The sequence below is a fragment of the Gobio gobio genome (assembly GCF_949357685.1).
Source record: "Gobio gobio genome assembly, chromosome: 18".
Lineage (NCBI taxonomy): Eukaryota > Metazoa > Chordata > Actinopteri > Cypriniformes > Gobionidae > Gobio > Gobio gobio.
Window position 1 is genome coordinate 32,316,216 of NC_137111.1, and position 25,716 is coordinate 32,341,931.

The window sequence follows — 25,716 nt, forward strand, 5'->3', positions numbered from 1 at the left end:
CCCCAAAAAAATGCAAAATTCGCCTCTGCATACAGACCACAAAGTAATAATTAAACATTAAACATTTCAGGTGTCATCTCACACTCTTCAATAACTCATGTGATTGCGGTAAAGAACTCAGTAATTGTCTCGTGTGACACACTTGGGCCAAAATGGTACTCTTTAAACATCCTTAAAAAGTAACATGTTTACCTCAAGGCAAAATAATAATTATAATAATAATAATAATAATAATAATAATAATAAAATGAGGCACAGTTCAATGAAGCCATGAGACAGAAAGGCATTTCAATCCCAACACAGTGTCAGAATCACTCGTTCATTCATATGAGACGGCCTGTGTTACGCAAATCTCTGTGCTTTCCTAATATTCTTCATTTAATATAAACTGTAATATTTATAGAGGTCGCTGTAACTTCAATCGCTTTCATTCATTTATACTTTACATATTTACAACTCTGACAGAATAGGAAAACCGTGAATTTCAACTGTTCACATCCAAGTTAAAAGTTTCTCAGAGCACTACATTCAGATATGCTACGCTATCTTATAACGGTTCAAAAGGCCAAAACACATATTTTCAAGTTCATATTCCACATAGAGATCGGATCTGTTTTAATTCTTCTTCGATCTTATATGCGATTACTTCTTGACAAAAGTTTTAGCACTGGTTTAAAAAATGAAAAATACGTCATCTAGATACTTATAATAATTCTTTTCTGTCTCATTTTCTTGTTTTGAACAGAACGGAAGGCTGGTAAAGCGAGTCGCAGACGAGACGACCCTCATGCTCTCTAGCAGCACGTTCTCTGGCATTACATGGAATGGACCGTATAAAACTAAAGGGGACGCAATTTCATCAAAAGAAGAAATTCAACTATATATCTTCAAATTTTCAGTTCTACTTCTCAAACGGAAGCAAAAGCTAGTCTACAACCTGGAGTGGATGTGAACTACATTCAGTTAAGGAAGACCACAAGCTAATCAAAGGAAACTACCGAATGAAATGACCACAACGGCCCACATGTAGCATCCTCTACTGTGAATGGCACTTTGAAAATGAGGTACGGCAATCTTATACATGGATCGTCGATTCCCAACACTCGACTATATTAGCAGTCATAACACTACGTAAATGTCACTGTCAAATGGTACCTGGGTTAAGATGTTATCGAGGCTCATGTTAACGGAGGTAAATACTGCGCCCCAGACTCACAATACACTCTTCAGAACAACCAATTCAAAAATGGATGACTGAAAGAGAAAAATATGCATCACTCAAGCAAATAAATAGTACATTTTGAGTCAAAGCGTCAAAATATGTTCGGATCTGTTTAGTGGTGTTTAGCTGTAGCCCTTCGCCTCACTAAGGTAGCGTTCAAACAAAGCTTGTTTCTTTTTCGCTACCAGTTAAAAAGCTTTGTTAGATCTGGAGATTCTTGAGTTGGTCACTCAATCGTAATCGTATCACTTTACAATAAGGTTTCATTTGTTAACACTAGTTAACAAATGATACGATAAACAATACTTCATTTCTGCATTTACTAATGCATCATTAAAACCAAAAGTTGTATCTGTTAACATTAGTTAATGCAATACGAATTAACATGAACAAAGAACATTAATAAATACTGAAAAAATACATTGCTCATGTTAACTAGTGCATTAACTAATGTTAACAAATGAGAGCTTATTGTAAAATGTAAAAAATCTGAGAGTACAGTAAGTGCTGTGAAGTTATCCTCCCTAACATGACTAACACTAACCTCAACATTTACATCATTTTGATGTCTACAAATGGCTTTGCAAATACTAATGTTGCTGACTCGTCCTTTAAGCCCTCATTGGAATAGACACTGAAATCATACTCTTTATAAGAGTGCTCCATAAATCAGCGTTTCTTTTTAAACATAATGGGAGTGTAAATAGTAATATAAACACTTGACCTGTACCCTGTCCTTTAACCCTTAATACAGACACCTTCTGGTGCTTTCAATAAACTGTCGTCTCTTACGCCACACTGAAAGTCCATCAAACATTTATAGCAAAAATAAATTGTAGAATTTCATTTAGTTTTTCAGTAATGTCAGGTATGTGATGAAGTTAAAGTATTTTGGCCTGTACTTCAGTACAAGTCGCAGCTGTAAACTTAAACACCTTTTCCCAGTCTGATATTTTATATTAATGGCTTTTAGCATTTTCAAAAAGTGGAAGTGAAAAGTGAAAAGAAAAAAAAACTGGTAAAGACCATCATTCTTCCTTTAAATCCTTCAGTGATTCAACAAATGCTGCCACTGTAGTACAGTTGAACTGCATGTTCTTCTTCACTAACATGCCGCACACCTTACTGATCACATACCTGGACATTCATCTGGGAAAGACCTAATTTTGGAGGGGAGGAAAAGTCTTCATTTGACGTCGACAGGTAGAGTGTCCCAAACAGATCAGGCTGCTTAAGCATAGTGCTAGTATCTCTTCATACAAACCATCACTTCATTAAATAGTATCATGTCACAAATTAACAGCTTTCACATAATTTCCTGGGAACGTGCCGAACTGTTTCGTCCTCTTAGATGTACCTGCACAGAGAAACCAACACATGCATAAGAGTCTGGATGCAAATAAAAGAAAAACTCTAGTTGAGAATCGACTGATTTAGTAGCCGCTGTAGTTTTGTATATATGGATTTAGAATGAGAGAGATGACTTTATGGAGAATCAATAACACATACCCACAAACCAGCCATCATCGCATTTCTCCATGACGTTGACCAGGTCTCCTTCCAGTAGCTCCAGCTCATCCTCATTCTGAGGCATATAATTGTACAGAGCCTGAAATCTACAGCAGAACACAAAACATCATTACACGTGGAAGAGGAAGCGACAGCACAAATCACATTGTATTGACTAAATGTACAAATGTTTTTCAGTTCAGTTTAAATAGAAATAAAGTTAATGGTTGTAAAGTAAAAGCACTGCACGAAGTTTTGTCTGTCTGACACAATGATACATATCTCAATTTACATATCTCAAATACACATCTTAATTTAACTAAAGGGGAATCTGTATACACTGCACATCTGGCAGAGCACCCTGGTTAGAAGGGTTCAGTGTGCCAGCAGTCAGTGTGTGTGTGTGTGAGAGAGAGAACTTTCTATTCATTAAAGAATCCTGAAAAAAGTTGTACAACTGTTTTCAACATTAATAATAATAAGACATTTTTCTTGAGCAGAAAGTCATCATATTATAATGATTTCTGAAGGATCATGTGACTGAAGACTGGAGTAATGATGCTGAAAATTCTGCTTCCCATCACAGGAATAAATATTCCACAATATTACTGTTTTTGCTTTATTCGGGATCAAATAATTGCAGCCTTAGTGAGCAGAAGAGACTTACCGATCTAAAACAACTTTAAAGTAAAAATGTACTTTAACGGTAGTTTATATAAATGTACTAATATATATATATATATATATATATATATATATATATATATATATATATAGGTCCCACTTTATATTAGGTGGCCTTAACTACTATGTACTTACATCAAAAAGTAAGTACGATGTACTTATTGTGTTCAAGGTGTGGTGGCATGGGTAAGTTAAGGGTAGGCTTATGTGTGTAATTACAGTGTAATTGTATGTAACTACAGAAATTAATTACAGATGTAATTACATGCAGGGATTTTTAAAATACAAGTACAATGTAAAAAACATGTATGTACACAATAAGTGCATTGTATCAAATGATTAATTTAAATGTTAATACATTATAGTGTTGTCAAAAATATCGATATTTCGATATGTATCGATAGTCTGAAACGATAGCAATACTCCTTTCTACAGTATCAATACACCGATACCAGCTGCGCTTTCTTGCACTCCTCTCCTCTCTGAGTTGACACCAAGCGGCAACCTCCCCCAGTTTCTCTTGAAGCCAGTACGGAAGTGACTTAAACTGCAATTCATCGACTGGCTGACAGGCTCCAAAAGGGAGCAGAATCTCATTGAGCTCCATGTTAAAATGCCCAACTTTACAGCAGAAAAAAAAACATGTTTACAGCCTGGTACAAATTGTGGTTTTGGTCTATATATTAAAGGTCCCCTTCTTCGCGGTTCCATTGTTCAAACTTTAGTTAGTGTGTAATGTTGCTGTTAGAGCATAAATAATACCTGTAAAATTATAAAGCTCAAAGTTCAATGCCAAGCGAGATATTTTATTTAACAGAAGTTCCCGTTCAAAGCCTACAGCGAACGGCTGGCTTGGACTACATCCTGGTACTTCCTTCTTTAATTACGTCAGTAGAGCAGTAGAACAGACTAACCTCCGCCCACAAAGAAACGCGAAAAAGGGGGCGCGGTCTTGTTGCTGTCCCACGTGGAGAAGCGGACGGTCGCGTGGAGAAAAGGAACTGTTGCGTTGAGTGTGTTTATCGCCATGTCATCGAGACGCTGTTATTTTCATCCAGGAGTCAAATCACCTTTGTTTGGCTTTCCCAGGGACGCTGTAGAGATTATTGAACGCATACATCTCTCCGTTAAGAGGCGTGACCTTTCCAACGTGCGCTAAGCTGCTGTCAAATTACAACACAGGAACCGCTTTCACATGCGCTAAGCTGTGGTCGAATCACAGCACAGGAACCGCTTGCACAATCAGAACTCGTTACGTGTTTCTGAAGGAGGGACTTCATAGCACAAGGAAATCACCAGCCGTTTTTAGGACAGTGAAAACAGCGGTATACAGATAAGTAAATAGTGTGAAAAATACTGTGTTTTTTTACACGCGAAACATGAACACATGTTATATTGCACACTGTAAACACAATCAAAGCTTCAAAAAAACACGAAGAACGGGACCTTTAAAGTTTTCCCTTCATGACAACTGTGAGGGGGGTGAATTTTTTTTATAACTCATTCATTTACATTATATAAAGCCTTAAAGTTCTGCATAATTAAGTGGGCGTGGCCACTTTGAGTGACAGGTGGATAGCCGTTTGTCTGCTGTCTGTTAGTCATTTCAGTTAGACACGTGGTGACGCGCTACCAAGATGGCAACGGCCGACTTTACACTTCAAAACTGCTCTTCATAATCCTATGGTTGACGTCACGGACACTACGTCCATATTTTTTTTACAGTCTATGGTTGACACACAGCCGCCTCCTCTCATTCACTCCGGTTAAATAGTGTTGGTGTGACGAGCCTGAATTTTGCGTGGGATTGGACCTAATAACATACTCATTCCCGCAGATTTTGGCTCACATCTGATGCGCACAAACATACAGTAATAAAGCCGCCTCTGACATACAAGTGCAAAAATTAGCTCCTTTTCCCAGCTTATTAATGGTCAAATACACTCAAAAATAATGTCACAATACCCATCTTGGTGAGTATTAACGTAAACACAGTCGTAAGCAGTTCAGGAAGAATGTGTAACAGGACCAGTGTTTGGGATCCATGTGTGCGTCAGGTCTTAAAGGGACAGCAGCCGAATAAACGTACCACTCTCTATGTTAATGTTATTCAAACTACAAAAAGACAAACGATCACTTACTGCTCTTGACTTATTAACTTTAATGGATTAATCTGTATGAAATTTTTTACAATGAAGATTATCCAATGTTATTTTAAATTTGATTACTTTTTATTCAGTTTCTTACCTGAATACTACTGTTAGACCTACCGGAAAAAATAAAGCAGTCTATTTCATTTGTATCTTTATTCTATTGCATTTATTTGTGCTATTGTTAGTCATTTGTTTATTTCTTATCATTTTATTGCAGTTTACTTGTTTTTTTTTAATTAAATTTACCATTTGAAATCCTTTTGCTATACAATTATCTCACAAATATTTGATATTTGATATACATTGATAACTCAATGTATTTTTTACAATGGGGTGATTTTGACTATTAATTGTAATGGTAATTGATCAACGTGTATAAGCTTTATCATATAATTTATCATATTTTTGATTGCCTAGACTTTCAATAGATAGACAAAAAAAGAAATAATATAAAAAAATTGCTATTTGACAGTATATGCAGCGTATTTTCCCTGTGGTATCGGAAATGGTATCGAATATCGATACTTTTCCAGGTATCGTATCGAAGTTAGACAACAAAAGTGCATAGTAGTTAAGGCCATCTAATATAAAGTGGGTCCAAAAAGTTAAAATAGATGAACTCTCCATTCATCAAATAATCCAGGAAAAATATCCTGAAGACATGAGTAATAACTGCTGAAAATTTAGCTTTGCCATCACAGGAATAAATTACATGTTAAATATATTAAAATAGAAAACTCAGCTTTATGTATATGGTTTCATAGTGCTGTGATGTATGGGATGTCCTCCCCTTTTTTAAGGTGCAGGTCAGTGAAAAGCACAGGTGCATCCACACAGAAATACACTGAGGTAGTAATCATACTTACATCCCACAGCTCATGCGTCCAGGCTCAGGACTGCTGCTCTGGGACAGGGGTTGCTGGGAAATGATGAGAGAGTGTTTACTGGGAGGAGGCAGGAGTCGGTGGGCGGAGTCTATAGGGCGTGACAAAGTGCTGCAGTACCTCACTGAGGTCTCTGCAATATTCATAATCTCATTACACACTGCCTCCTATTGGTGGAAGAGGGTCGGCACACGAGGTGGCCACAAACCAGGAAGTAGGGTCAGTCATTCAGATGGAAAATTGAGTTTGAGGAAGGGGCAGTGTGGTTAGACAAGATAGTAACAGGGCAGAAAGGAGGGAATGTCCATTAATACCAGGAAAGCCGGAAGGGATGGTAGTGTCCAGAGGATAAGCATGGAAGAGTGAGACAACAGAGTGAGTGCATGGAAGGAGTGAAACATACGCCACAATCATATAGGACAGATTTACTTGCAGGGAACAGAGATGTCATGCATTATGTGGGTGAGTTTCAGGATTAGATATCACATAAAATAAAACATTGAGGTGAGTCTAATGATTGACCGGGATGTGCCTCATACAGGTCTCATAATCAGTACAGAATATGAAACTGCTCATATTCACCATTCATAATCAATATAAATGACATCAAGAAAGATTTATGAAGCAGTATGTGCATTTAAGAGTAATTATAATGTCATGAAAATTAATTTACCGTAAATGAATTGGCATTCATGTTGTTGTCTTGGATGTCAAACAGCATAACAGGGCTTCTTGAAGATCGCCCGTAATATTCTACATCATTTCTTAATGGCTGTGAAAAAAAAGAACATGGATGAAATCATCTGCCTCTGTCCATGCACAACGGTTCATGTTCATCCTTGAGGTCTGGGTTCAAGTTTGAAATAAGTATGCACAAACAACAGTACGCTTGGCATTTGATCAGTCCATTTCTATGTTCCTCTGTGCAGAGGACGCTAGTACAACCTTACAGTACATCAAACACATAATGAACTGGAATAAGACTGAGTTAGTAGCAGTCTCCACATTTCCTAAAAAAATTCAAACAATCATTAAAATCAGTCACATCATGCTGGGATGCTCCTTCTAGTGGAAACACTACAGTCTTTAGCATAGCTATTCATCATTACTCCGGTCTTCAGTGTCAAATGATCCTTCAGAAATCATTCTATTATGGTGATATAGTGCTCAGAAGTATGAATTATTCTTTTTATTATTAATGTTAAAAACAGCTGTGCTGATGGTGACATTTTTTTCATAGAAAATAAAATGAAATCTTTCGTAACCATGTAAAAGTATTTTTTTGGTCAATTTAATGTGCCCTTGCTCAATAAAAGTGTTTATTTAAAAAAAGAAAAAATTCTTACTGACCCCAAACTTTTGAATGGTACTTTAAACATAACTAAAGTTGACAGATAAAATACTGGAATTCTTCAGTTACAAAGAATTAACCAACTACTATTCATATAAACAATATATATTTTTGTCTGATTAATTACATACATCAACATATATCAATATTTGCTAAGAAAAGCCTCCTCCTTAAAAGTCAAATTATCTTTTTTATTATCATTGAATATAACCCTTTCACTGTCCTATAGTCCAAAATAATGCATCCATCTAAGAGTACTTTGGCAAGGTCTGACACCGGTTGTTGCAGCATTTATTACCGAATTTATGTTTGGTTCAGGAGGCACGATTCAATTAAAATTTAACTTCTTTTTATTTAATTAATTTGACTAAATTAACATGTTGTATTGACTGTCTTAATAAATCTGTTATTATTAGATTTCTCTCTTAAATTTTAATTCATTTCAACGTGCCATTTGAGTTTGACACAGTAGTCAAGTCAGTATAAGCACTCACTGTTATCTTTAGATTGGTATCAGACATGCATCATTTCACAATAAACAACAGAAAAAAAATCAACATCCAAGCTTCATGCTAATCATGTTAGAGGTTCATGCAGCAGTTTCTTTTTTCACTGTGTTTCTCTCAACAGTGTGAAAGCCATAAAAGTGTGATTGAATTGAATAACTCAATAGCATAACCAGATGGGTCAGATATTGTTCCCTATTGCAGCCTGTTAGATCTACAACTTGTGCCTCGGTGATCTCCCTTGAGCTTAGTCACCTTATGATGGGCACCTTGAAAAAACACACCACACCATGCAGAAGATACCTCTGCTGGGCTATTGTTCCTGCTGTAAGGAGCCTTGCGGCGGCTGCCAGCCCTGTCTATTTCAGCCCCATCCCCTTCCTGAAACTCCTGATCCAGCCTGTTGCCCCGAGTAAGCCAACCCTCAAGCCCAGCACCCCCACAGGGACTCAGGCTGCGGGAGAGGCGGGGAGATGGTGGAGAAAGAAGGAAGTCCTCGCCTTGAGGTGGAGTGAAGGTGAGGAACGGGGTGGCCGAGCAGGGACGGGGTGGATAGGGCGGGGGTAAAGGAGATGTGGAGGGAGAAGCCATGGGGGAGATACAGTAGGGGCTGCCGCTGATGGGAGGCACAGGACTGGCTGACATGGAAGGGGGCAGATATTCGCCCAAACGGTATGAAGTGCTTGGCAGAGGGGGGAGGGGTGGAGTGGGTGCAGCTGGGGGGCTGCTTCTGACTCCGCCCACAGTGAGCGAAATCCACTCGTTGGAGATGGCATGGACCTCGGGGGAGATGGAGCGGCGGGGAGACCGGGGGAGAGGGAGAGGGGAGGTGGTGAGCCGATTACGAATGGGCTTTTCGGAGGGCAAGGCCGGAGTCAGGAGGTATAATTGAAAACAATAAAAAGGAAGGGGGAAAGGGAGAGGTGAAATGGTGAAAACAACTGTACGAGATAATCAATAAATCAAAAATAATGGGAAAATGAAAGCAATTCACATAAGTTGAATAAAAATGATCCATGGGCCATGGATTTTGTCAGGTCTTTACCTGTGGAGAGGCATTAGTGCTTCGATGAGGTGACTGGCTGATAGGGGGATCAGGGTAGTCAACTCCATTTTTCACTCGGGGTCTCTTGTGCACCTCTATGTAGGTAACCGGAAAGATGCCCTGCCGGTTAGTCCCAGAAACCTTGCCTTCATACCAGTTCTCATCTACTCTGCGAATTAGTGTTATTCGCTCCCCCTACAGGCAGACAAAAGATTTTGAATTAGCTCCTGCAGTTATAACATAGACAAACACATATTTAAGTCCCCCAGAAGTCAATCATTTTATCCATTGAAACTCACCAAAATGAGATTTAAAAGTTTTTCCTGTGAAATGTTTTTTTTTTATTCATTCCTTAAAATAGCTTGAATGTAAATCTACACCCTTGCTTCATTTAGCATACGTGGATTCATGAATATGCAAATTAGCCGCCTCCACTCACTCACACCAGCTCAGAGATCCACTCGCTCAACTTCACTGTAGTAAACGCTGCACAATGTTATATTGCTCTTTATAACGTCGGACACATAATGGTAATTAATATGATTAGCCTTTCGCTTTAGGTTACCAAACAGCTAATAATGTGTTGCTAATGTTAATAATGTGTAGTAATGTTCTGCCTTCTAAAAATCAGTATCTTTAGAAACGCTTTGAACAACTCAGAATGTCAGTGAAGAAAGACATATAGTTCATCATAACATCGTAATATACATCATATACAAAATTAAAAACTTGATTTTCACCACAGGGGGTCTTTAAATATATATATATATATATATATATATATATATATATATATATATATATATATATATATATATATATATATATATATATATATATATATATATATATTTTTTTTTTTTTTTTTTTTTTTTTTTTTTTTCTGACATTCACATAATCTCATTTATTAATTTACATGTAACAAAATCTGCAAAGCAAAGTCTGCTGCTATAATCATTTTGTTGATTAATTATATTCAGTGCAGTCTTTAGCATATTTTATTCAACTGGCTGATAAAAAAAAAAAATGTATATGCAGTTAAAAAAACCTTTTCGGCAAACTATATATTTTAATTTTTTTCTGAAAGCTTTCTACTTGGCTTGTTTCATCACACTTTTAAGATTGATGAAGAAATACTCCATATTTCTGTTTCATATTTCTAAAATATAAAACATACAGTAATACGAATTTCTCTATCTCTTGTTGTTTGCATATCAACAGTGGTACGTGTTGACCGCTGGACTAAAGCATACGCTTCATTAAATTGCTGGAACAGTGTGAATTACCTTTCTGAAAGACATTTCAACAGCAGTGTCACCAGTGAAATTAAATCGTGCAATAGCCTCTCCATATTCCAACACCTGGACCGGTGCACTTTTTTGGGGCTGAGCCTTTTCTGTTGGCGGCAAGAGCTGGAAAAACAGAATAACAGAAATAAGACAGGTTACTGCACATCTGAAAACTATTTTAGATTTAAAAAAAAAGTAATACTAAAGAATAAACAGAATGTACCTCAACGTAGCTGCGTGGAAAAATCCCAACTCTCCCATGATGCTCTCCCTCAAACCAGTTCTGATCAACTTGCCGGTAGATGTATACAATATCTCCCTTTTGAAATGGTAGCTCCCTGATAAAGGGGAAACAAAATGATTTGTATAATGTAGAACTCTTTAATTTAATAAATGTCGACATGCTGATATTTACATCCTTAGAACTGAATTGTGAGGCACTTACTTTAAACTTTCTGCTCTGAAGTCAAATCGCGCCAGAGCAGGAGTTCTCTGCTGACAATAAGAGGCCATTAGCATCCTTTTTACAGTACTCAATCCATTATATCACAGCAACTCTCTTTGTCATATAAAAAGTCAGTCAGCATCAAACAAGATCGTCTGAAGCATAACAAGGGAGAAAATATTTCACCTCTATGGTTTTTCTCTTCTCTTTCTCATTAACAACCAGCAGGTCGCCGAAGCGGTCATTAGTAATGAACTGCTGATGAGTCACAACCAGCCCAGCGTGTCTCCGAGCGGCTGTATCTGCCTCTTCCTGCTCTCGCTTTAACCGTCTCTGCTCTTCCAGAATTTTCTTTAAAAAGAAACAGGCTTTTAATTCACTCATTATGCCTATATCCAATTTACCACATTGTACAGCAGCAAAATAAGTCTCCATAAAACATGCTTTAAAATCCACCATATGTGTCTGTTAAATGACCCGTGACCTGACCAGAGGATCCATAGATCAGCACTTGTATGTATATTCAGAATATATTATATACAAATGAATATATATATATATATTATATATATATATATATATATATATATATATATATATATATATATATATATATATATATATACAGTCATGGCCAAAAGTGTTGGCGCCCCTGGTAAATATGATCAAAGATGGCTGTAAAAATAAATCTGCATTGTTTATCCTTTTGATCTATCAATCAAAAAATTAGCAAAAACCTAACCTTTCATTGAAGTAAAAGAATTGGAAGGGGGGGGGGGGGTAAATCACATAGTAAAATAAATGCTTTTCTCCAAAACACGTCGGCCATAATTATTGGCACCCATTTATGAAATACTTTTTGCAACCTCCTTTTCCCAACTGAGTCTTCTTCTATAATCCCTGATGAGTTTGGAAAACACCTGACAAGATATCAGAGACCATTCCTTCATACAGAATCTCTCCAGATCCTTCAGATTCCCAGCTCTTCTCTTCAGTTCAGCCCACTCATTTGCTATAGGGTTCAGGTCAGGGGACTGGGACGACTATGGCAGAAGCTTAATTTTGTGCTTAGTGACACATTTGTGTGTTGATTTTGATGTTTGTTTTGGATCATTGTCCTGATAGAATATCCAACCACGGCCCATTATACGATTTCTAGCAAAGCCCGTCAGGTTTAGATTTTTTATTTGTTGGTATTTGCTAGAATCCACAAAACCATGTATCTGAAAAAGATGTCCAGGACCTCCAGCAAAAAATAGGCCCACAACATTAAAGATCCAGCTGTATTTTTAACCGTGGGCATGGGGTACTTTTTATCCCTGTTTGCACCAAACCCCTCTGGTGTGTTTGCTGCTAAAAAGCTCTTTTTATAGTTTCATCTGACCACAGAACCAGGTCCCGTTTTAATTTCCAGTCGTGTCTGACAACTGAAAATTCTGAAATTTGTTTTTGGATGAGCGAGGAGGATTTTTCTTGAATCTCTCCCAAACAACATGTGGTGATGTAGGGGTTGTTTGATTTTTTTAAGGCTTTCTGACCCCAAGACTCAACTAAACTCTGCGATTCTCCATCTGTGATCCTTGGAGAGTCTTTGGCCACTGAAACTCTCCTCCTCACCATGCATTAGGACAATATAGATACACGTCCTATTCCAGGCAGATTTAGTTGATTGGAACTCCTTAATTATTGCCCTGATGGTAGAAATGGGGATTTTCAATGCTTTAGCTATTTTCTTACAGCCACTTTCTATTTTGTAAAGCTCAACAATCTTTTGCTGCACATCAGAACTATATTCTTTGGTTTTACTCATTCTGATGGATGATTAAAGGGGTGGTAAACCACGATTTCACTATTCTAACTTTAGCTAGCGTGTAATGTTGCTGCTTGAGCATAAACACCATCTGCAAAGTTACAACGTTCAAAGTTTAAAGCAAAGGGAGATATTTGCTTTTAAAGAAATCCATTTCTAAGGACTACAGCAAACGGCCAGCAGGCGACAACACACATTCCTCCAGGGTTGGTGACATCAACAGGCTCAATATTTACATAAACCCCTCTTCCGAGAATATTAAATATGGGGGGTGAGGCCATTTTGTATCGCGCCGCTGTTGTGGTATAGTTAGGCTGGAGTGTTGTTGCCGCAATGCCGACGAAACGCTGTTATTTTCATCCGGATTGCAGGTCTGGGGTACTTGCTTTGTTCAGCCTTCATAGGGATGGGGGTGCGTTGCAGAGCGTTTAACATACAACATGTTATATGCACATTTGTGTTTGAGACTGAGGGGAACAGGCGCGTGCGGGGCTCCCGCAGCAGATTTCACGGAGGAAAACTTCCACAAACTTCGCGAGTTCAATACAGGATATGCACAACGTCAGCTGCGTGAGAGAAACACGGCCAGTGTGAATCATGCACGACGCGTGCGGGGCTCCCGCAGCAGATTTCACGGAGGAAAACTTCCACAAACTTCGCGAGTTCAATACAGGATATGCACAACGGCTTGTCCTGAAAGCTGGATTTACAAACAGAAGCTGTTTACGGGCCACAACCTGTAAGTCTGATTTATTTTTCATCGATGTGTTTTCCTGTAATACATTGTACGTTGTAGCAAGGAAGATGACAACGCTGTTCTGCAAACCAGTCTGTTAAATGCTCATTCATACTTAACGTTATCCGACGAACACCTAACGTTACAAACACTAACGTTAAAATCTCAACAGCGAACTTGGCATTAGTGTAAATTATTCTTTGATTAGAGCTTTTATGTATTGTTTATCTACAGGCATGCTAAACATGGTTCTGTGTGTGATTTGGCTACTAGCAAAGCCAATGTGTTGAGTTAATAGTTCTTGCGACATATATTTGGCTATAATCGTTCTAAAAATACAAAAGTAAAAGTGCCATTCAGTAGCGATCACTATAGACCCGCAGTCTTTACTCTTGAGGAATGAACAGGTTCTGCTCGATCATCTTCACTAAAATGTTCTGGGTCTGATTCGGCTCAGATTGGTATGGTTTTGACACCATTGTTTCTAATACTGACCAAAGCACAGTCTACCGGTAAGGTAAGGGGCGTGACGTTTCCGATAAACGTGCACTAGGCGGTTAGCGAATCAGAACACACTGGGCCAGCTAACCAATCTGAGCCCATCGCGTATTTTTGAGGGACTGGCTTCATACAACCCGGAAAGCATCAGACCGTTTTACAAGGAGGGACAGAGCAGTGTAGAATAAAGGTCAAATATATGAAAAATAATGCAATTTTTTTTTAAACGAAGCATGAACTCATGTTACAGTGCACCCCACAAACACAATCAAGCCTTCAAAAGAATGTGTTTTACCACCCCTTTAAGGGAATTTGGCCTTTGTGTGTCCTCATATTGATACTCCTGTGAAACAAGACGTCATAGCTAGACAATTTCATGTTCCTGGTTACCCTAGTGTGCTAAAAAATGTAAATGTTAATGGGAATATACTTCAGAGTATACATATTTTACTCAAACAATTCTAGGGGTGCCAATAATTGTGGCCAATGTGTTTTGGAGAAAAACATTTATTTCGTAATGTGAGTTTCCCCCCACTTTCAATTCAATGAAAGGTTAGGTTTTTGCAAATTTTTTGAATGATAGATCGAAAGGATAAACAATGCCGATTTATTTTTACAGCCATCTTTGATCATATTTACCAGGGGTGCCAACACTTTTGGCCATGACTGTATACACACACACACACACACATTTATTTTTCTCTTATTCTCCAGTAAAAATATCTAATCAAAAATTGCGTAAAATAATAAGACTTGTTTTCATAGAAGATATTATGAATTAAATATATAGAATATTTTGAATTGTTTAATGAACAAACCTCAATAATTTTGTGTAAGATGTACGCCCAGTCAGTGGGGCAGAAAATTAAACATAATTCAAGATATACTTTCAGCAAAACAAGTCATATTGTAAATTTTTCCTTCTCAAGTAAGTTTTATCTTGTTTTAAGGATGTTTATATGTTATTCCTGGAAAACAACATAAACATAGCAATTAAGAAAATGATTTGTTTGCAGTGTGAAGAAAATGTCAAAACAAATATGGCACCTCTTTATCTCCATAGCGTTTCCGGACAGCCTCCTCTGGGTTCTCTCCATGGTCTCCCTGGCTTAATGGATGTGAGGAATCGGAGTCTGTTTGAAGAAACACAGGATTCACTTTCTGTTGCCAAAATTACATAAAGTAAAAGTAAGTGCAAAGATTCAAATCAGTCTTGGCTCAAGCATTGCACAACACTTCATATCTGAAATTTCCATTTATAGAGCATGTCAATGGGAATGACATTTTGGAGAGAACACAGATACAACAAAATATGTTAAATCAAATTTAACATAAAATAAAATTGCATGAACATACAATGGCTTACACATCTTACAGTTTAACATTACAATAGCTTATGCATAAAGCAAGTATTTTGAAATCTGCAGGATAAGCATAAGCCATGGTCAGTCACAATAAAAAGTTGCATGCATCAAAACTTAACATCATGAAAAGGTATGGTAAAAATACACAACATTCTGACATTCCTTTCAAAAATGTCTAGATTAACATGTATAATGTAGATTTGAAAATAGAAAATTAAGTGACAAACACATAATAATAATAATAATAATAAACAAACAAAAAAAAAAACATAATAGCCATTTGAATGCACTGGCCTTGAACCTTAAACAGAGTGAAAACCAACTCATATTAGGTTTACACTATTCTATGGAATTTGTCTTTTAATTTCAGATCAAATCTGTGAACGGCTTTGCAGTTTGATGCAAGTTGTATGTGCATGAAACAATGTTAAATGTTTAATGTACAAAATGCATCCGTTGACCTGAAATATTTTCTCAAGCTGACAAGAAGCTAATGATAAGTGGGTGAAGTCTGAGCCAAAGTTCCTCTCAGTTTCCAACTCTTATCATTATTCTATGGTAGGATGAAAACAGAATTTCTGGTATGCAGTAATACTTGATAATGGATTAATGGAATCTGGCTGGGATCCTAGATTGCAACAGTCATATTACAAAAGTAACATTATAGGGAACATTTAAGCATTCCTCACCCTCATGTCATTCCAAACCTATATGACTTTCTTTCTTCTGTGGAACACAAAATATTTTAAAAAGTGTTGGTAACCAAACAGTTGTCCATTGTATGGACAAAAAAACAACAGCATATTTCTCCAAATCATCTTCTTTTATACTCCACAGAGGAAAGTAAGTCATATAAGTTAAGGAACGACATGAGGGTTAATAATTGAATACATTTGTTTATATACAGTATATAAACTTGTCTTATATATAATTTATTATATATGTATATAATCTATTACTGTAAGTCAATAGTTTTATAGTATATCACTGTTTATGATTCAATTACATAATTCTCAATGTTTCATGGAATGTATAGATCATTCCCTCACAAAACAACTTAAGGTACCTTTGTTGTTTTGTCTTGAATTTCAAACACATTTTTGCTTAAAATTAAAGATAAAAAAATAAAAAGTGCTTATAGTTGACTGAAGAATGCTTTGAAATCCCTTTGGAACAACAATTCCAGAATCAAGGCAGCTGAAAGGGTCAGCCACTGTTGCACTCTATGGGTGGTACTTTTTAACAAGACTTTGATCTGCTTTATGTCTGGTCATAGTTTCTGACTAATTCTGGACAATGTATTACAAAGGCAATGAAAAATATTATAATTGAAATAATAATAAATGGCTGAAGTGGAAGTCTGAGAATAACAAAAAGTGAAATAACACATTTGAAATGGTTACAAACCACACAAAGTCGGCCACACAGTGCACACGACAGAAATGGAAAAAGTAAAGTCACTCGGTGATGACAGAAGAGCAAACAGGAGAGAAAGGCTGGAGGAAGATGAGTGATCACAGACATAGTCATGCCCGAACATGAGTGTGGACAATCTGACACTCATGACACTCTCAATATAGCCACCTTCAGAGTGATCTTTACTGGCTTCTGAGCCCTCCACATCCATGAGGTCATCCGTGTTGCACCCCTCACAGGGAGCGCTCTCTCCATTACTGAGCCTCTCCAGCACCTCCAAAGAGGACAGGCGTTGGGGAATCACAGGCTTCGGTCTGGCCGAGAAGAGGTCTCCGCCCATGGGCTTCATGGCGGAGAGAGCACAAGTCTTTTTGGCCTGTTGACTGTGTAGGGACCTCCGTAAGGAGAAAGGGGCTGGTCCCATCAGAAGCAAGTTTCTTGGGGCAGCGCATCTCTTCTCCTGCAGGGTGTTGGCCTGTTGCCGCTCGTGCCTGAGGATTGTGGTGAAACGTGTGTAGGAAGCCGGGCAGGTCCCTTTACACTTGCTTTGTTTGGTGTGGAAGGGGAAGTGATCGTGGTGATGGTGACCTGTGGGTTCTGAGGTACCGCTGGAGGGCGTCTCTTTGGCAGCATCCTGAATGCAACTATTTTTCTCCTCTGATTTGCCCTCATTTTCCAAAGGAAAGTCAATTCTTGAGGTGTTCAGGCACTCGTCTGACACAAAAGCTTCCTCTTTGGGTGTTTGGGCCTCTGTATTCATGGTTGGACAGTCCTCAGTATGTGCAGGCTCTGGCATGACTAGAGTCTCAGCTGATAGAGCGGACTGGAGAAAGCAGGCCGGCGCAGGGCTGTGGCAAGGGCTTGGGTTACTAGGGAGAATGGGCATCGAGGCGGAGCGAGTGGGCACACAGTTTGAACGCTGAATAATACGCTCAAACTCCATCACCCGATAAGTGACAGAATCCCGGGGGATGATCTCAGTCCTCTCCAGGGTAATGTCGTCCCCCGGCTTCTCGAAAAAGGAAGCCAGGCAGCGGACACTACCGTTTGGGCTAGAGCCCAAGGAGCTCGGCCTCTGAATGTTGTGCATGTTTCGATACAGGGCAGAGAACTCAGCTGTGCTCCTCACAGATCCCACAACAGGTCCATTTTTATGAAGGTTCCTGCCCTCAGGTGAACCATTGCCCTTGCAAGCTGAATTTAACCTGTGATCGGCATCCTGCGTATCTCCATTCTGTGAGCCACAGGACTCCGGATGCAGATCCTCACAGCTGTGCGCTTTGGGCCGGTGTTGTGTCGGCTCGGTCCGTCTTTCCAGGCTCTCATCAGTAGAGGGCGATAGCTTGGGCTTAAACTTGGAGGGAAGGATTTGAGGGATGCAGGCTTTGGCGGCTGACAAGGACTTTTTAGTCTTATATTGAGAAGCTAGTGCATTAGTGGCAAGAACTGAGTGAGTATTTACAGAAGAGCAGGGTGAAATCATACAGCCATTCCCACCTTTATAATCCACTGGCAGGCATGCAGGGTAACAGAACAAACAGGGCATTAGATTACACTCGCAACAAGCACGAACACAACAGTATCACACAACTGGCAAATAAAGCAAGAAATGTTACATTAATTGCTACATAAATATTCCAACTTAAGTCAATTTTATCTAGAGCATTCAAGCAGGTTCAACTGTTTAACTGTGTAAATCTTGAGAGCAATACATTGCATACATTTTTCCCAAACTAGTTAAGTGCAAACCTCATCCCGCAGCCGCTGCTAAAGATTTCATTGGTCATGTCAATCACAGTGCTGATTACCTTCACAACTTTGTAACAAATACTAACACCTTAACACTCCACCCTAATCTTAAAGGAACACGCCGACTTTTTGGGACTTTAGCTTATTCACCGTATCCCCCAGAGTTAGATAAGTCCATACATACCATTCTCATCTCCATGCATAACTCTGACGCACCCACCGCTAGCCTATCTTAGCACAAAGACTGGAGGTAAACGGCTCCATCTAGCCTACTGCTCAATAAGTGACAAAATAACGCCAACATTTTCCTAATTACATTTTGTAATGTGTATAGTTACATTGTGTACTAAGACCGACGTAAAATGAAAAGTTGCGAATTTCTAGAACGATATGGCTAGGAACTATACTCTCATTCCTGCGTAATGATCAAGGAACTTTGCTGCCGTGCCAAGGGTGCAGCGGCGCAGTGATATTACGCAGCGCCTGACAACAAGTAAATAGGAAAATGTTGGCGTTATTTTGTCACTTATTGAGCAGTAGGCTAGCTGGAGCCATTTACCTCCAATCTTTGTGCTAAGCTAGGCTAGTGGTGGGTGCGTCAGACAGAGTTATGGCACGCACGGAGATGAGAATAGTATGTATGGACTTATCTAACTCTGGGGGATACAGTGAATAAGCTAAAGTCCCAAAAAGTCGGCGTTCTTTTAACCTTAGTATAGCATTGATAGCACATTCTGATAGACAGCAGAATTACTCATCGTCATGATGGCATCCATCCATGATTTTTCTGAATACTGAACTGAATGCATGAAGTCTGAACTTGACAGGAGACTACATGATGGAGTTGGCCAACGGAATTGGCTGCTGGCCGGGGTTTGCACTTTGGAGCAAGAAAGGTTGGGGGGGAATCACGGCAGTACATCAAGTAAATTAAGTAAATGATCAAGTAAAAAAAAAAAAAATAACGTAAACATTACTTATACTAAAAAGAATAGCATATAAAAGAAGAGCATGTTTGGAATTATTTTACTGTGCTGATTCAAATCCATCCATTTTAATGGTGCATTTTTTAAAATAATATAATTCTGGGAAATTGTTAAAGTCATTAATAAATCATATAACGACAAGAGATTTTACTTCTGGCAAAACAAAACCAAAATATTCAATGAATCCTGTGTAAGCAGAGTTTCAAATTCATAAATAAGTGCTAGTATAGTTAAAAAAAACTTTAACTTACAACTGACAATTAATCAAAATACCACTAAACTGCCAATTGGAACATCTCTTCCAACATGCATGTGACTCCCATGGTAATTCATGTCACCTGCTCAGTTACTCTTTTATGTTTATGTTTTAAAGAGACATATGCACAAAAAATGTACTTTGCATTTACTATACTTGACTTGGTTCAACTAAATTCACCTATTGTGAAGGTTTGTCCAAATGTGCCGATATGCTTTTTTCTTTGACCTATCACAGACTCCCCCAAACCACTCCAAGACAGGCACTTACTCCCATTGTGGTCATAAACTTATGAAAGCACTACTTGAGTGCTCCACAAGTCTTGGGATTTCTCACCAAAGAAACCTCTAGTGTGCTGTGATGTTACCAGCTGCTATCCACAGGAATTACAGGCAGAATGTTAATAGATATTTAAATTATATTGCCAAAAAAAATGAGCAGGAACATTATATAGATAGTAATGATTACTTAAAAGCAGGGAGGAATAGGGAAACTTACATCATTTGAATTAACACCTCAGCTCAAAATTTTGTAATGTGCTTTAATTCATATTTTTGTCTTTAATGATTTCTTTATACTCAATTATGCATTTAGAAGCACAACTTTATGAAGTCATAACAAGATACACTGCATTGTATGTTCTGCATGCAAAACATGTTATCTTGGACATTCAAAGCAGACAGAAACAAGAGTTAAAAAAAGATCTTCACACAGTGGTCAACAAAGCCTCTGTCTAAACATGGGTCATGTTAACTATTAACGGATACAGTCATCATCCCTTGTTCGTTCCGCTTTACGCCCCCCTGCTGACCCAAGCCATCCTCTGGGTCAAATATACTAGCATTCCATTCATGACCTCACACTGACAGCTGACCCCTCATACCTGACCACCCCTGAACATGCTGCATGTTTATCTTCTCTGCAGAGTGAGTGTCTACCATCAGATCCCCCTATTAATCTCTACGTCCACCCCCTTTCCTCACCGTCCACACTGTGGCCCACTTCTAAAGCAGTCGGACACCCAACTGAGCCAAACCTCATGTGCCTATTCTGTCTAACAGGCCGGCGTCGAGTGAATGACTAAAGGTCAAACCGGACATCTGTTATGTGTCAACTGTGAAAAATGGCCAGCTTTAACGAAACACAGAAAGACAAATGAGCTGTGTTATTTGTGTGGTATTGTGAAGCAAGGAATGTGGAAAATGCTGATGAAGAGGGCTCAACGGGCAACAAATGGATCGCCTTTACAATAATGTGGCATGATTTTAATCATATTTCGATTATAAATCATTAAATCAAAATCATTTCAAACCTGAATTGCACTTACTGAATTAAACTGGACTGGAAGCCTACCTTTAGAAGAAGTGCTGGGGTGGCGCTTGTTAAGCGCTCTCAGGCCCTGCAGTGGGATGTCGCCGCCCTCCAGGACACTCTTGTAAATGTGCCGTTCACATTCTGGAGCTGCCTGCCCGCTGGCAGACAAGCTGTCCTTCTCTGCCTCACTGTCGCCTGCTTTACAGGTTGAGCTGGGCACAAATAGAGATATGAGGCTGTGACTTACATAAATCATCATATTCACGCGACATGTCTGAACACAATGCTAGTGTCATGTTTAAATGAAAATACATGTATTTTTATTAAAAGCAGATATTGAAAACAGAAAATACTATACTACTGAAATAAAAATACTATAGAAAATATTTTTGAACACTGCAAATTGAAGATTTATTTGAGCACACAAACTAAGCCTGCCTATACTTTTGAAATATTTGGGAAACATTTTTTTTTTAATTATTGTTATTATTATATGCTTTAAAGTGATTCATATTTACATGATTTTACTCATTTTAAAAAAGAATGATGACATGATTGGAAAAATATGAATTTTTAATTGACTTGTAATGTTGCCAAACCATTTAAAACTTTTTTAGTCAGCCTGTGTTTGCTCTTTGATATAGATGAGACAGCACCAGCTGCTCTGGCCCTTATCAGAACATTCCTCAGAGGCCTGTGCTGTGTGGCATCCTTTCAAAAAAAAAAAAACATGTGTGAAGTTTTCCACATGTAGAAGTTAGTCATATAAACCTATAGTATGTGCTTACAGGAAAGTAAGAAGTTATTTAGCGATGCACACCTTTAATAAGTTGTCTTGTGTCAGGTCTTCCTATATAATGAGATGTGGTCTATGTTGGTTTAGGGGAATTGAAAGTATATCATGCTTACTTATCAATCTTAGTCTCTTTGCTGTATGCAATAAATCAACAATATGGAGTCTAGTAAGGCCATGCTATGTTTTTAGCAGACTATTCTCTGCTGAAAAACAAAAACGCATGATGGTCTTAGTCATTTTAGATTGGTCTAGCTAGTCTCACAGCCTGACCAACTTACAAGTGCCCAAACCCCCAAACCAGACTTCCTGAAGAGAATGAGACTCCAAATGTTTTTCCATCAGGGTTAACATAACAGACTCACATGGGCTATGTGCTAAGTGATTTGGGAGGGAATTTATCCATGACAAGGATTTTAAATGCACGGACAATGGTCCTATACATCGGCAGCTCTTTTCAGAGGGAATCATATTAACAGTTACTAGCCAACATGCCAATAAAATCCTAAGGGCCCTAGCATACTTTCCTACTTTTTCATAGTTGGAAACAATAAAATACCCGTTATTCAACAGAATTGATGTGTGCGTACAATACACCGTTCTTGTGACTCCAGCTTTATGAATTATTCCATTATACTGTACACCTAATAAAGTCCCCATGAAGAATGACATGACCCTTGGGATGCCTGGGATGCTTTCCGCTGGAGAAGTGAGAAGAGGTGAGCACGTCATTCCAGACGCCACTGGCTCCAAACTCAGGAACCTGAGCAGCTGCCTGACAACTGCTGGAGCGGAGATGGTCTTACCAGATTTATCTGACCCTTAGTAAAGCTGAAGTATTTTCATGCTGTTCAGCTCCTTTTCAAGGATCTGTTAGCCATAAGGCAAAACTATGTTTCTCTCAGGGTTACACTTACACAGGGTTTGTCTCTCAGACATTCCTCAAGTCATGAGAGCATATTTTTGGTTTAGTGTTTTGGCTGAACACTAGTTGGCCTCCTGGTTTATAACTAAACCATGTGGCTTTTGATAACACAATAAACACCACATCCAAACATCACAAAGATCCTCACACCAAAGTGAAAACCGCTAGGCTAAAAGATGCCACAGATTCTTAAGAGAGATGTGAATACCACAAAAGATTCATTCATTTGTATGTTTTACAGTTACATTTTTGGCAAAGGAAGCACGGAAAAAATGTTAAACTGATGTTTATTTACCGTTTAAACACACGGGTATGTTAAAGAATGCTTTTAAAGAGAGCTTACATGACATTAAATTGATTGTATTTTTGTTGGAGATGCTTTCAATAATACTTCAGATGTTTTTCTGCAAATATTAACATTAAGAATGAAATGTTCTACCCACAGGCACAGTAAAAATATTTAGAGGACTCTGTAACTTCAAGCTTCAAAATAATGCAAAAATCAATACAATTAATTCTTCTTCTATGCTTCCAGTATATCTTATATTTCTCCCTGTTTTAGCTTGTATTATTCTGGACAATGTTTGAAACTTTGTATTGCATTGCCTCCTTAAGATTAATCGCTTGTTGTATTCTTCATTTGGATAAAAGTATCTGCTAAGCCAATGAATGTTTTCTTTGTAAATTATATAATAAAAAAAAGTACGATTTTAATCAATTGAATAAATGAGCATATTTTGTTCAAATGTAAATGTCTTCAAATATAAAGACATAATATCAGTGTTATGTTGTGAAGGCATTATCACGCACAGTAGATGCCACAGGGAAAGCTGTCAATAAAAAAAAATGACACTTCACTGCATCCTTCACAAACAGCGCATTAAGATTTGGGGGATTTCTGCTAACAGAATGGGCGGAGGTAAGAGGTCCCTTATCTCTCTTAAAAAGACATCCAGGCTTTATTTTCAGACACTAGTTTCAGCACGAAAACAAATCATCACACTATTCGTGGCCGCTCCTCCACAAACGCACGCACACATGCTTACAAACATACATCACACGACCGCCTACACTGGACAGCCTGTATTGCAAATGGTCGTTCAGGAAACAGAAAAAGGAAACGAGGGATATCTCCAGAGCCCCGTGACAGCTCTGCCTGAGAATAGATGGCTGGAGAGCAAGACAGACACACATACACACCCACATACAACTAGACCTCAGAAAAAATGGTGGAAAGGAACATTTGTGAGGGGAGAAAAGAAGCATGGACTTACTATTGCTGTAGGTCGGAAGATGTTTCCAATGGGCTGAAAGAGGGGGCACTCTGCAACAAACCAAACAAAGAAGTCATTGATAGCTCCAAAGGCTTGACTCTCTGGCAGCTGGAAAGAGAAGGCGCATTAGTCAGTCAGGCTTGCGAACGTCTGCTGTGTCCAAAGCTCTGAAACTCTTAGGTCTTCTGGACGAAGCGTAGCGTGGAGAAGTAAGCAAGTATTTTGGCCTGCATGCAAGTTAGGGGGGAAAACAAGCGACTGGGAGCGAGGGGTGGGATTAGCAGGGGCTGTGAGGGGCGCCCATTTTGGGAGGGGACTGTCAGCGCTTCCACCAATCAGCTGCTGTCTCTCACCGAGGCTCTCTTTTGTCTTCTATTGAGTCACTCTCATTACTGGCCGGCCAGACAGGGAGACAATTAACCAGCTGGTGCGGGAAGTGGGCCAAATTACATGGGCAGACACAGACACGCACACACAAACAGATTTACACACATATATTAAGAATATCATGAGAGTTGGATCGGACATGCTGTACAAAATGACAGGGCTGATATTATTAGTACGTCAAAGGAAGTTCACATAATGTGCGTCCAGTGCTGGGTAGTAATCAGCATTATGTAATCAGATTCCAAAAATTAAGTCATTGTAATTAGATTACATTTTAAAATGCTTATGATCACATTACAGTTAGCTTTTAAAGGATTATATGGTTTAATATTATTGACGCATTGCTTAAAACTAAAATATTGACTTGCCTAAGTCCCCCTGAGACTTATATTTCATTTTAACAACACATTCACATGTTCACACTACGCAGGAAAACAAAAAAAGTATTTCTAGTGTTCTGGTATAGTTTTTATTTTTAACTTTTCACTCAATTCGGAAATCCACTGCATTTCCTTCACAACCCCAGTTTGGGAAACCCTGACATTTAATGCACTTAAAGTTGTTGATAATAAAGAATGAAATATATATTTTCTTTCTCTTTGTATTTTTATATCGATGTGGTGGTACACAATAATCTTACTAAAATCAATGTGATAAACGGTGAACCTAAAAGTAACAAAAAAAGTAGTCAGATTAGATTACAGTAATCCAATAGATTTCGTTACTTATTACCAATTTTCATCATGCAATTTATAATCAGTAACGGACTAAAATGTGTAGGTAAATACCCAGCACTGCATGCATTGAATCAACAAGGAGAGTAGCAGTTATTGCTGGGCAGCAACTCCCGACGGCAGATCAGAAAGAGCCATTCACTGGGACGGCGTGTACCCCCTTGCATTTTGAATGGTTTAGAACTGTTTAATTTTAGGCTGCTGTTTCTGTTGCTTTTCCCAAAGTGCACGTCACAGATGGTAAAAATAGCATGACAGCACACCTCCAAAGAAAAAAAAAAAAGCACAAGTGGTGTTTGCAAATACGATTGCACAATCCCAGCCTGCCGCTGTCCCTTTAGAGGTATGCCACATGCGTGCCAGCACCCCACGGCCCCCTCTTCTGA

The 25,716-nt window shown here is 38.5% G+C and overlaps 1 protein-coding gene across 7 annotated transcripts in view; it reads right to left on the reverse strand.

Annotated features, from left to right (window-relative positions):
- Positions 1–437: 437 nt before the first annotated feature.
- sorbs1 (sorbin and SH3 domain containing 1) overlaps positions 438–25,716 on the reverse strand; it is a 61,190-nt gene continuing 35,911 nt past the window's right edge. For 3 of the 7 annotated variants that reach the window (XM_079843447.1, XM_079843445.1, XM_079843446.1), the window contains exons 14-26: positions 24,210–24,259; positions 21,257–21,429; positions 15,180–15,265; positions 11,275–11,439; positions 11,089–11,135; positions 10,867–10,981; positions 10,641–10,766; positions 9,355–9,549; positions 8,613–9,161; positions 7,126–7,224; positions 6,435–6,487; positions 2,732–2,838; positions 438–2,579 (exon numbers count right to left, since the gene is read on the reverse strand). In XM_079843447.1, coding sequence (XP_079699573.1) covers positions 2,512–2,579; positions 2,732–2,838; positions 6,435–6,487; positions 7,126–7,224; positions 8,613–9,161; positions 9,355–9,549; positions 10,641–10,766; positions 10,867–10,981; positions 11,089–11,135; positions 11,275–11,439; positions 15,180–15,265; positions 21,257–21,429; positions 24,210–24,259 — 1,833 coding nt within the window. In that variant the 3' untranslated portion in view covers positions 438–2,511. Of the gene's footprint in view, positions 2,580–2,731; positions 2,839–6,434; positions 6,488–7,125; positions 7,225–8,612; positions 9,162–9,354; positions 9,550–10,640; positions 10,767–10,866; positions 10,982–11,088; positions 11,139–11,274; positions 11,440–15,179; positions 15,266–17,065; positions 18,422–21,256; positions 21,430–24,209; positions 24,260–25,716 lie in introns of all 7 variants that reach the window. The other 4 variants (XM_079843444.1, XM_079843442.1, XM_079843443.1 and 1 more) reach the window with 2 other exon arrangements.